This window comes from Dipodomys spectabilis, unplaced genomic scaffold (assembly GCF_019054845.1).
Source record: "Dipodomys spectabilis isolate Male_0828 unplaced genomic scaffold, ASM1905484v1 ptg000043l, whole genome shotgun sequence".
NCBI lineage: Eukaryota > Metazoa > Chordata > Mammalia > Rodentia > Heteromyidae > Dipodomys > Dipodomys spectabilis.
In genome coordinates, this window is record NW_024870720.1 from 13,019,850 (window position 1) to 13,033,126 (window position 13,277).

A 13,277-nucleotide genomic window follows, 5' to 3' on the forward strand; every position below is an offset into this window, starting at 1 on the left:
TTATAAGCAGACATGTATTTAAATTCCTTATTTTGACTTGAACATAGAGGTATGTACTCTTTGGGAGTTGGGAAAGTAGCTCAAGTGGCAGGGTACCGCCTAGCAAGCACCAGGCCATCAGCTCAAAGTCCAGAACTGTTTAAAAAAAAAAAGTACTCTTTGACTAGAGTTGACACTGAATATGGCTTAGGAGAGCTGAAAGAATAGGTAAGTAGTTACACTGGCAGTAAAGGAGGTTTTTTAGTTTGTAAGGAGTAACTTACAGGATAAATCTGAATCTGTTTAAAAACTAAAGTCTTAACTTTTCTCATCTGTAAAATAAAAAAGCCCTTTTGAAAAGCCAAATAGCCTTGGTGTCATTTTTTAAAGTTCTTGAATATGAATTTGTCTTTAGAATTATAGTCTGGGCTTGATTTATATTATATGCAAAATTATAAAATCTGTAAAATTATAAAATCTCCAGCAAATTTCGGCCAGATGATACTATTCAGACATTTATTAAGAATATTCAGACCAGGTGCTAGTTGGCTAGTGGCCCATGCTTATAATTCTAGCTACTCAGGAGGTTGAGTTTGAAGGTAAAAGTTTGAAGCCTGCTCAGAGAGCAAAAGTGTGTGCGTGTGTGTGTGCGTGCGTGCGTGCGCGCGCGCCAGTCTTGGGGCTTGAACTCAGGACCTGAGCACCATCCCTGAGCTGCTTTTTACTCAAGGCTAACACTCTACCATTTGAGCCACAGTACACTTCCAGCCTTTCTTCATGTGGTACTTTTGAATCGAACCCAGGGTTTCATGCATGCTAGGCAAGCACTCTACCACTAAGCCACAGTCCCAGCTTTGCGAAACTTATCTCTAATTGATCCTCAAAAAAGCTGAAGTTGGGTATGATTCAAGTTGCAGAGTGCCAGCCTTGAGGGAAAAAGCCAAACAAGAGGCTCTCAATTCAAGGCCCAGTACCAGTACAAAAAAAGAAAAAAATTATATTCCTAGGAATAGTTTATAATTTCTTAAATATCTCACATTAGGAATAATGTAATTATAATTACAATTTAGGAATTTTTACAACCTCAACAACAACTGTTGAGGACTGCTATGGTATACATTATTCTCAACTCTGAGGACATAGCAATTACTATAATAGCCCAAGTGATTATTTCCTTCCTGGAACTTATATTCTCATTGGAGGAATCAGATGACAAACAAATAAAACATGTAAGTGGCCAAACTTCCTATAAAGAGTCAGTTTGATCTTTGTGCACTGTAAGGTCTTAATTTTGGTCATAGACAACAGCAGCCATAGGTAATAGTAATGAGGCATAGCAGTGTTCTTGTTTACATGCACAAGTGGTGGGCTGTATTTGGCCTGTGGGCTTTAGTTTGCCAATTCTGGTTTAAATCATCTGAAGGAAGTGAAACTATTTTCAGCTAGTAACTAGGAACCTGGACTTGAGGGAGAAACACAAAGCTGTTATATCTCAAATAGAACCTTTTTTAGTAAGCAGTATTTTGTTTTATTTTAGCAAGTGTATTACAGATGTGAGGCTAGGTATGATGCACACATCGATAATCCCATCATTCAGGAAGTTGAGGCAGGAAGATTGGGAAGTTGAGGTCTAGTCTACATAGTTCCAGGAAGCTTGGGTTGTACAGTGAGATCTTGTCTCAAAAAATGAATGAGTGATTTAAAAAAATTATGAGTTTATGAGTGAAGAAGTTATTCTTTAACCAAAACTATTACTGGATTATCTGAACCAGTAATCTAGTACTGAATGTTTAACAATATTTAAGTTTTATATATATATATGTATATATATGTACACACACAGAGAAATACTACAGATACAAATATAGTATATTTAATATATACGCTCAGTGCTCAGAACTCAAAGAAACAAATTTACTAATGATATTATAAAGGCTATTACAAAGGGTACAGATGAAGATATGCATGCTGGGACTGCAAGGAGAGGAATGCAGAGGTTCCATGTTCTCCAGACATACCACTATCTAGGAACCTCAACATTTTCAGTTATCTAAACTCTGAACATAAGATTTAAGTTTATATGGAGACTTCATTCCATAGGCTGATTGAAATGTGGTCAACTTGTCAAAATGTGGTCAACTTGTCAAAATGTGACTGGATAAAAATGTCTGGTAGACTAGAGTGGTAGACAAAGCCAGTCCAGATTCTTCAGCATTCCTTCTTGAGTATGGGCAGGATCCATTGTGAAATAGGGATCTTTGTAGTCCAACAAATAAGGCAGGTTAAGGAATTTCTTTATGGGCAGCTCCAAGACAGGAAGACAGGGAGCAGTTACAGTTTGTAGAATCTGCCTTGAGGAAGAGAAATTCTAGTTTGTATTGCCTGTACTGGGAAGGGAGTTATGAGATATGAACTATATATGATACATGTGTGCACATGCACGCATGCACAAGCTTTTCAAAAATCCACACATAGCTTTTTAAAGTGATCATTATAGAAAAATAGAGAATTTTTTTATTTGGTTTGTTTTTAAAAGTCACTCTAATATTGATGGAACAGTTACTAAAGAACAAACTTGCTAATAAGATGGACATGGATTAATTTAGTGGCCAGCTTAGGATTTATTCTTTCTGCATTATTTTTGTTGTTTTGTACAACACAATAAAAGAGAATAGAAATATTTAGTCTTTTTTTATGACAGTTTTCCCTACTGAAAAGAATGATTCTTTAAGATAGACAATGACTAAATGAAATTTTCAATAGAAAAAAAGTTTTGAAATAAACTGGTTCCTTTTTTTTCAGTAATTAAATTTGAATTTTCCTTTTCTCACTAATGCAGCTTTCAAGAGGCAGAATTTATACAATAATCCTTTCAACTCTGTGAGTTATACAAGTCCTTACAGTCCAAATGCCAGTAGTCCATATAGCAGTGGCTTCAATTCTCCATCCTCAACCCCAGTACGTCCTCCTATAGTCAAACAGCTAATACTTCCTGGAAATTCAGGTAAGGAATAGTCTCTAATTTGCTGCCCTACCTCAAAAATAACGTATTACTAGTTCGGGTCCATTTTATTTATGAAACTTAAATAGAGAAAATCTTAATGGGGAGTCAGTTACTTTTACTGAGTATCAACAGTACAATGGTAAGTGATTGTGTTACATTATGTAACTTTCTTCAGTAAGAACTTAAAAATACATATATATGTATGTTTATATATAGGCACATAATTAAAGATAGAAGTTTAAAAAATCGGGTCTAATTAAGATCACAAGATTCATTCCTTTAATCATTATCTATTGATAGTGTTGTAAAAGTTATTGACCAGCCTACCTGGGTTGAAAAAGTTAAAAATTCTTTACTAAGGAGTTTTAATAACCTTCATCACATCAGTTAAATACTAGCGTAAGTGTGCCAAAGTGTGATGGGGCTGTTTAATGTGGGAGAGATAGTTTGCTATCAACTGGGGAATTTGTGCTGTGCTGGTTCTGTGTCTGATTCTGTCCCTGCATAACTTACTCCCTTTATAATTCATCTGTTTGTTACTTTTTTTTTGCCAGTCCTAGGGCTTGAACTCAGAGCCTGGGCACTGTCCCTGAACTTCTTTTTGCTTAAGGCTAACACTCTACCACTTGAGCCTCAGTGCCACTTCTAGCCTTTTCTGTTTATGTGGTACTAAGTAACAGAACCCAGGGCTTCATGCATGCTAAGCAAGCACTCTACCATTACACCAAATTCCCAGCCCATTTGTTACTCTTACAGTTGCAATTCTATGACTCATTAGTATAGTTAAATTAGGTATTATTAACCACTTCATATTTTTTACCTGCATGTTCTCTAGTGATTTTATTGACCCTGCTTTGCTTAATATCTAGGTTATTTGCTACTGCTTTCATTTATGGTGATATCATATTGAAAAATTTAACCAGCAGTATTTGTTTAAAATAAAGAAATTGATTCAAGCATATTTGAACCTGTCTTTGTACTTTTTCTGCCATGTGAATTATGCTCTTTTTTTTATTAATATTGTGTTCTTCCTCTATTTGTCTTTTATGTTGGAACTGGCTCTCACAGTGAGTGATTCTGAAAAATAGGTGTTTGATACAAATCTTTATTGCAAATAGTAGTAAAAGTGCTGGGATTTTATTCTTTAGTAACAGTTGATGGTCCAGTAAAGCAATTTTCTTAGAAATAAGACTTCTCAGGCCATATATTCTTTATTCCTCTGACCTGTTGTCTCTCCTTCTTTTAGTTTAGTACTTTGAATAAAAAATCAGGTTACTTTCTTGATCTCATTTTTTGTGCTTTACTATATCAGAACATTTTGGATCCCCGTTACTAATTTGGCAAGAAATTTTGTAAACATAACTCCATGTAAGGTAAATTAACCTAGTGTCCTTTTTTGTTTTTGTTCTTATATGTCTAAGAAATCTACTTTTCTTGCTGAGAAGTAGATCCTTTTAGTCAGCAAAAAGATTTTGGTGCTTGTTGATGACTGAATAGGGAAAGAGAAAACACTGTATCATAAGTTGATCTTCTTGTAGAGCATCTCTATCAACTATCTTGAAGAAGTTGACGTTTTTTAACATAGAGTTAGTGAATAACTACTTTCTAGGCACTATGTTGAAAGCTTAATTGTTCTATAAGAGACTAGAAAAGATATACTTTAAAAGATGTTTAGTGGGGCTGGGAATGTGGCTTAGTGGTAGAGTGCTTACCTAGCATGCATGAAGCCCTGGGTTCAATTCCTCATTACCACATAAACAGAAAAAGTGAAAGTGGTGCTGTGACTCAAGTGGTAGATTGCTAGCCTTGAGCAAAAGAAGCTCAGGGATAGTGCTCAGGACCTGAGTTCAAGCCCCAGGACTGGAAAAAAAATTTTTTTAATTTTAAGATGTTTTTTTATTTGTGCCAGGATATATAAAGGAGTCTTTATAGTTTTCTTTTAACTTACTGAGATGAATTTCTAATTTCAGATTGGGAGTTTTGCAAATAAAAATAGTAAAACAATAAAGAACTTAAAGGATACAATTTGTAATGATTGCAACAGATGTTCATTCAGTTTTTGTCTTAACTAATATTTGGGGTTTTCTTCCCTCTTTTTAAGGTAACTTCAAAAATTCATCAGACAGAAATCCTCCACTCAGTCCTCAGTCGTCTATAGATAGTGAGTTAAGTGCTTCAGAATTTGATGAAGATTCAATTGGATCCAATTATAAGCTAAATGATGTAACTGATGTACAGATTCTAGCTCGGATGCAAGAAGAAAGTAAGTATGTTAGCTGTTAAAAGTTGTGGTGGTTTTTTTTTTACTTAAAGTATTGTGGGAAATATAATGTAAAAGTAGAAACAGTAAAAAGGACATTTCAGTGTTTGTTCATTTACTTGTTTTCAGAGTCCGATTTGCAAAGAGCTGTTTTGTTGTATGAGGAGCAGAGAAAGGCACATTATGTTCAGTTTCTGTGATTGGTATTCAGACCCTTTGTGTAACTTCCTATTGGCACTCACTAGTTATTGCTCTGTTACTGTGTATCTTTTTGTGTAAGTCAATGTTTTATACTTTGATTCATCCCTTGGGGAGCCTTTTTTGGATCCCCCCCTTTTATCTATGCTTCTCCCATGAAATTGTGGTATATTTAAGTACTATAAGAAACACCCTAAGATTTTTTTCATATCCTAAGAACCATTTTTTTTGCCTTCTTGGTAACAAATATTTTCTCCCTTGAAAATGCAAAGATATAAAAATGACCTTTATGGAAAAATTGGAACTATGACATTAAATTAAATTTGATGGTACTTTGCAGCACGTCCTTGAAACATTTTAGGTCACTTTATTGAGAATCCAATAAAAATTATAGCTTCTGTAATCCTCAAAATGTACACAGGCTCTCATGTAAGATTATTGTGGCAATATTATCGTGCTAAGATTAAATTCTATTCCGTAGAATAAACTCATTTATTGGAAGCCTCACCTTTTGGGTCTTGGTATATTGTGAAAAGCTTAACTAGTTTGTTATTTTTCTTTAATTTTTTAAATTGTTATTATAAAGGTGATATACAGAGGGGTTAAGTTACATATGTCAGGTAAAAAGTACATTTTTTCAACAGTGTCACCCCTTCTCTTGATTTCTCCTAGTTTTCCCCTCCCATTCCTACCTCCTCTTCCCATTTCCTGGAATTAATTTCAATACTATTTTATATGATCAGAGCATATAGGTATTATGCTTTTGTATTTCTCTCCTAAGAATATCCTCCTTTGGTCTCAGTGTATATGAATGTCTACAGTCCTGTTATCATTCATCACGTTGTTATTAAGTAGTTGTACCAAGAAGTTTTATTCCATTGTGTCAATTTATGAGTACAATGGATCTTGATCAGTGATACTCATTTCATAATTCTTTCCCTTTTCTACCAACTCCACTCACCCCCTCAAATTTCAGATTTGTTTTGCAACAAATACAGGAATTTTAGCCTTTTGTAACAAATAATAGAAATTTCAGCCTTATCATTTCTTAGCCATCTACATATATGAATAATTGTATTCTACATATGTGAATAATTGTATTCCTGGTGAATTAAGAAACAGATGCAGTGGGGGAGTTAGCAGGGAGGAGAAAAAGGAAGGGAGTAACAATGTTTGACAAGAAATGTACTCATTACCTTATGTAACTAACCCTTCTGTACAATAAAATATAAATTTTTTAAAAAAAGGAACATGCTGGGGCTGGGAAGGTGGCTCAGTGGTAGAGCGCTTGCCTTGCATGCTCGAGGCCCTGGGTTCGATTCCTCAGCACCACATAAGCAAAAAGCCGGAAGTGGCGCTGTGGCTCAAGTGGTAGAGTGCTAGCCTTGAGCTGAAGAGCTGAGGGACAGCGCCCAGGCCCAGAGTTCAGGCCCTGTGACCGGACCCAAAAAAAAAAAAAAAGAAACATGCTGCCAAAACTATATGTAATACTTCCTTAAAACAGCAATCTGCACCCTACTCCATTTTTTAGAGATGATATTTTTCTTTTTTTTTTACATTTCCAGGATTTTTTTTCCTTGGGGGGGCAGGTGTGTCAGTTCTGGGACTTGAACTCGGCATAGACGCTGTTTCTTAGCTTTTCTACTCAAGGCTAATGCTCTGCCACTTCTGGTTATTTATTAGAGATAAGAGTCTCATGGACTTTCCTGCTCAGTATGGCTTTAAACCTCGATCCTCAGATTTCAGCCTCCTGAGTAGCTAGAGTTACAGGTGTGAGGCCACCTGCGCCTGGCTTCTACCCTGTCTTTTTGGTAGTTACTTAGAGATAAGAGTCAACCAACTTTCCTGCTTGTACTGGCTTCAAACCTCTATTCTCAAATCTCAGTCTCCTGAGTAGCTAGGATCACAGGGATGTGACATTAGCTCTGGGCTATAATAATTAGAAATTCTTTAACAATGAGAAATGCAAAATTACATATTTAGGCCATTACCTAGCTCAGCCACTTGAACCACACCTCCAGTTTTTCTGTTTTGCTGGTTATTTTGGAGCAGTCTAGCAAACTTTTTTGCCTAAGCTGATCTTGAACCTCAGTCCTTCTGGATCTCAGCCTCCTGAATAGCCAGAATAACAATTGTGAACCATAGGCACTCATCCTCAGTTTTCCCTTTTTAAAACAATGTTCCTTCACTGTTGATCTGTTGGGTTTTCTTAGATGACAGTGCTGTGTTTGTTATAACTAGACACTCAGTAGCTATCAGTTGTTACTGTGGTCCCAAACCTAACTGAATGGCTGAATGGACCCCAGCAATTTAAGGGGGTTGGAATTTATTGGGGAATTTTTCAAATGGTTTGTTATTGGCAGTGCATGGAATCGATCTCATGCATACTAGGCAAGTGCTGTCACTGAACTACATCCCCTGGAATCTATGGGTTTAAAGATACTCTAGGGCTATTCTACCTAGTTTGAGGAATTTTCTTAATAGTACTTTGATTTTTTTTCCATTGGTCATGGGGCTTGAACTCAGGGCTTGAATGCTGTCCCTGAGCTTTGTCACTCCAGGTTAGTACTCATCAGTTTGAACCACAGTGCCACTTCTGGTTTTCTGGTGGTTTGTGATGAGTCTCACAGACTTTCTGGCCTGGGATGGCTTTGAACCACAATCCTCAGATCTCAGCCTCCTGAGTAGCTAGGATTACTGGTGTGAGCCACCTGCACCTAGCTTTGAATATTTCCTTCTATGTATAAATATATACTTAAAGGTTTAAATATTTTGTAATATCCTCTTTTGCTGAATGCCAAGAATTGGCAAGACTTGATGGAAGTATCTAGATTCTGTGTACATCTTTGCATTATAATTTTAATCCAGATATAAATAAAGGGTTTTTTTGCTCATTGATATATTCTGTTCATTAGTTAGTCATTTTTCCACTTAGTTTTTCTTTAGTGCTAATCTCAAATTTAGATTACTGTCATCAGGTGTAAAAGTATTTTTTAGTATGTGATTCTACTTTATAATTTATTTCAGATTTAAGAAATCTAGGAAATAGGGTTTATAGGTTTTTATTAATTGTTTATGCCTTATTAGAATTTCTCAGTCTTTTACTTTTAAATTTAAAAAATATTTAAATGTTAGAAAATATAGTTAAATAAAATAATAATTTGTTATTGCCAGGTCTTCGGCAAGAATATGCAGCTACCACATCTCGGCGCAGTTCTGGTTCATCTTGCAATTCTACAAGACGGGGTACTTTTAGTGATCAGGAACTTGATGCACAAAGTTTAGATGATGAAGATGACAATATGCATCATGCCGTATACCCTGCTGTTAACAGGTTTTCACCATCACCACGCAATTCACCTCGACCATCACCTAAGCAGTCACCCAGAAATTCACCTCGTTCACGATCTCCTGCGCGGGGAATAGAATATAGTAGAGTATCCCCACAGCCTATGATTAGCCGCTTACAGCAACCTCGACTTTCACTTCAAGGCCATCCCACAGATTTACAGACAAGCAATGTTAAAAATGAAGGTAAAACATCAGTAGATATTGTTTCTTTTTTCTCTTTTGATAGTACTGTGTTTGAATTAGGGCCTCATGCTCTACCACTGAGCCATGTCACTAGCCCTTTTTTGTATTGTTTATTGTATTTTAAGGTCTTATTTTTTGCCTAGATCTTGCTTGGCCCACAATCCATCTATTATAGATTTCTCATCATAGCAGGAATAACAGAGTTGTGCCACCACATCCAACTTCTTCTATTGAGGTGGAGTCTCATGGACTTTTCTTCCAGGGCTGGACTGGAACTTCAGTCTTCCTCATCTCAGCCTTCTGTATAGCTAGGATGACAAGCAAGGGCTGCCACTCCCCATTATTGGTTGAATGCATTGAGGAGCTTGGACTTAATCACAGTCCTCTCAAACTCAGCCTCCCAACTAATTGGGAGTATTACAGTATGAGCTATGGATGATTAATGAGAGGGTCTCTTATTCTACCCATTTTCAAACTCTGGATTGCGATTCTTTTTTCCTTTTCATAATTTGTGTAAATAATTTTGTTTTCAGTTCTAATACTTTAGTTCTCCATTAGAATGATTTGATTTCTTTTTAACTGAAATTATATTATTGTAGAAAAACTGAGACGCAGTCTTCCAAACCTGTCCCGAACATCTAACACACAAATTGACTCCGTGAAAAGCAGTAGAAGTGACTCAAATTTTCAAGTGCCAAACGGAGGAATACCTCGCATGCAACCTCAGGCTTCAGCCAGTATGTATTTTTCTCATGCTTTCAGGTATCAATAACAGGAAATGAAAATTACAGATTTTTATTTTGTGCTGTGTTACTGCATTAAGCTATTACTAAAAGATAATGAACTTTTGTATAGCAATCATTTTGGGGAGATACTAGGGGATTGAACTCAAGGCCTTATGCCCTCTACCACTTGAGTCATACCTATTTTGCTTTATTTGGGGGATAGAATTTCACTTTTATGCCCAGGCCATCCTGGACACAAGCATACTATTTATGCTTCCCTGGGAAGCTGGAGTGACAGACATGCATCATGGTGTCCAGCTTTTGGTTAAGATAGGGCTTCTTGTGAGAGCAACCAACTTTATAGAGGTTTTAAACAAGCAAAATCTATTTTAAAATAAGGTACATTTGCCTTTTGCTTGTAGAAATAGAATAGAAATAGTGGCCAATATTCTATGCAAACATATCACTTAGTATTTAAATCTTCTTTTAGAAAATCTCTGCAGCACTGAAGGTATGCTCAACTGATAAGAGTGCCAACCTAGCAAGTATAAAATTCTGAGTTCAAACCTCACTAAAACCAGGAAAAGATCTCTTCTTTAGGAATATCTAAGGCTGCACATGTTGCTCAGTGGTAAAGTGTTTGCCTAGCATAAGAGAGGCCCTCTATCTGATCCCTACCACCACTAAAAAAATAAAATACACACACACATATGCGTGCACACACACATACACATTTTAGCAAAGGACAGAATTGAATCCAAGTAACTAGTGTAATAAATAACACATTTTTCTTATTTACTAGTTGTGTATGCTATTGTTTATATCATAGGAATTTAGGTATCTAAAACTTAATAGATTAGATAACTTCCTTAATTTACGTATCTAATCTTAATCCTCAAAGATTCCATGAAAAAGGTACCATTATCAACATTCTATAAATTAGAAATTTAAACATCAGAATCTAACTTTACCCATGGTTGTGCATATTACATATAATGTAAAGGACAGGTCACTGTCCATACTTTTGTTGATCCAGCCTACAAAGGTCACACAGAGACTTGTCCACGTACGTTATATGGTACCAAAGTATAAAAATATCCAGAAGTGTCATTTCTGATTTTTCTAAAATTTGAAATTCTATAGTTTACAACACTGTAGAAAACGTTAACCTAGAGATTTACATATCTCGTTTATTCTGTTGAATATATTTCAAAACAGATTTTCAAATCAAATGCAATATTAAATTTAGCATACCAGTCTGGAGAAATTGGTATTGTGAACTGAATATTTAAGAAGGCTGTTGTGATATCCACTATGGTAATTATTAGTAGTGTAGAACATACAAATTTATAAACTTTTTAGAGTGAAATTAAGAACAGAATTGGAACTCTGTCATTTTTGAAATGGTAAGTGGTAGGTTTTGTGCTTATATAAGCCTTCATAGTAAGTTAATTTGATATAGAATGTCATATATCTCGGAGGTTTTTTTCCCCTTATATATTTAGCAAGTACAATAGTAAATGAAATGTCAGCCATCAAAATGATAGAGTAATAAAACTCATGTATTTTATAAGCTATGCTTTTATAGCATCTGCACATAATCCAAAACATTTGTGCTTGGCTTTCAATGCTGCGGTTTTATAGTTGGTTTTAATTATTATGATTTGAATTTTGAAAACAAATTGACATGAGCTAGGCACTGGTGGCTCAACACCTGTAATCCCAGCTATTCAGGAGCCTGGGATCTGAGCACCTCAGTTCAAAGCCAATCCAGGCAGGAAAGCCCATGAGATTCTTATCTCCAATTAGCCACCAAAAGCCAGAAGTAGAGCTGTGGCTCAGGTGGTAGAACACTAGCATTAAGCATAAAAGCTCAGGAATATGCTCAGGCCTTGAGTTCAAGCCCCAGGACTGGAACAAATAAAACAAAAGTCTTTACATGATAAATCTTAAAACATCACCCCAATAGAGCTATTGTCAGTACCAATTCTGATTCAAGGTTGTTCTTCGTGGGAAGAGTATGCCCTGTACTTGAACTGTTACAGTATCACAACAATGAAAAATAGCTTTACATAAAGACAGAAGAAAAGAAAGATTGGAAACTGGTGTGTATATGTTAGTAGAAAATGTATTGGCTGTATATTAAGCTACATGATAATTACTTGCCTTGTATGGGGATAGGATTGCCTTCAATAACCATCTGCTGTTTTCCTAGATTTTTTTTATATAGGCAAAGTAATTTCCCTTTTTCTAAGTAGTTAATAATTAACTAGGAAAATGGGAGAAAATGGCGTTCCAATTATAATGTACTATTGTATGGAAAAAATATATGCAATTTCACAAAAGTGTATTTCTATGTTTGAACAATATATTGGTAGAAGAGTTAAATTATCATTCTTTCTTAGTTGTATATAATTGCTCATATGTATATTTGTAGCTACAATAAAACCTGCTTCTAATTTAAAATGTCACATAATGTTTATTTTTGTATAGAATTAAACTTACCAAAAATATATTTGGAAAATTGATCATCTAGAATATCAACAGGCTTAAGCTTGTGTTTATAAAAATACTTCAAAAATAGTGTTTATGAAAGCCTTTTAATTTATAATTATGTGTGTATAATAGCAAGTTTTATACAATGAATTACAGTTTGTATTTCTTCTGTAAACTTCTGTTGGTAGTGTTATAGATACTCCATTTTACTTTCTTTCAAATATTCATTTTTTTCAACTCTTAAGTGGCAAAACTTCAGTTCTTACTTGCTGGTCTGCATGAAGCTAACTTTGCAAGGTTGCTTACTTCTACCTACTGGACCACTTCTTTTGCCTTGTTACTATGCCAGTCGCTGTTTTTATATGCTTATTTGCTGTGGCTGCATTATTGTAGATGCTGACATTTAAATATGAGTATTATGAGAATCCTAGTGTATTTTAAACTTTTATAGTATTATAAATTTTCACCATTTTTATTTGGGAAATGTGAATAACTTAAAAGGTTTAAGAAAACCAGAGCATTATAAAGATCATGGGTACAGGCCATTTTCTCAGTGGTTAATTAAAGGGAAGAATGTTTGTCAAGGGAGAAAGCTAGTTAAAAAAAAAAAAAAAAACAGGGTTAGCAGAAAATGTAATTTTCTGAAATATATATGAAATACTGGCTCATAAGAAAAGGAAGAGTGCACTCTCCAAGAGAATTTTTAAATCTACTTGTTTTAAAAAAAATATAGCCAAAAATGGGTTAGTATTTTTAAATACTCAAAAGTTCTTTCACATGTATTATCATTGAATCTCACAAACATAATTCTTTTACTTTTTATTTTTACAGAAAAAAGGACAGATCCACATAATTTTATAAATAATGCAAGGTTATATAACTAGAAAAGTGGCAAAACCAAGACCAAATTATTCCTTCCTTTCAACACCTACTTGAAACTTCTTATTGTTTAGAATACATAATGCTGACATTAATTATAAATGAGGAGGCATCTTGGAAAATACTCTTAGATGAGTATTGGAGCATGACTTGAAATTAAACTATAAATAACTTGTTAATTACTACAAAAGAATAAAATAAC

General features: G+C 34.9%; 1 protein-coding gene across 3 annotated transcripts in view; it reads left to right on the forward strand.

Moving 5' to 3' along the window:
- Slain2 (SLAIN motif family member 2) overlaps positions 1 to 13,277 on the forward strand; it is a 57,086-nt gene that overhangs the window by 20,972 nt on the left and 22,837 nt on the right. For 2 of the 3 annotated variants that reach the window (XM_042678068.1, XM_042678069.1), the window contains exons 3-6: positions 2,819 to 2,983; positions 5,085 to 5,246; positions 8,616 to 8,975; positions 9,575 to 9,712. In XM_042678068.1, coding sequence (XP_042534002.1) covers positions 2,819 to 2,983; positions 5,085 to 5,246; positions 8,616 to 8,975; positions 9,575 to 9,712 — 825 coding nt within the window. The remainder of the gene's footprint in view (positions 1 to 2,818; positions 2,984 to 5,084; positions 5,247 to 8,615; positions 8,976 to 9,574; positions 9,713 to 13,277) is intronic. The other variant, XM_042678070.1, reaches the window with a different exon arrangement.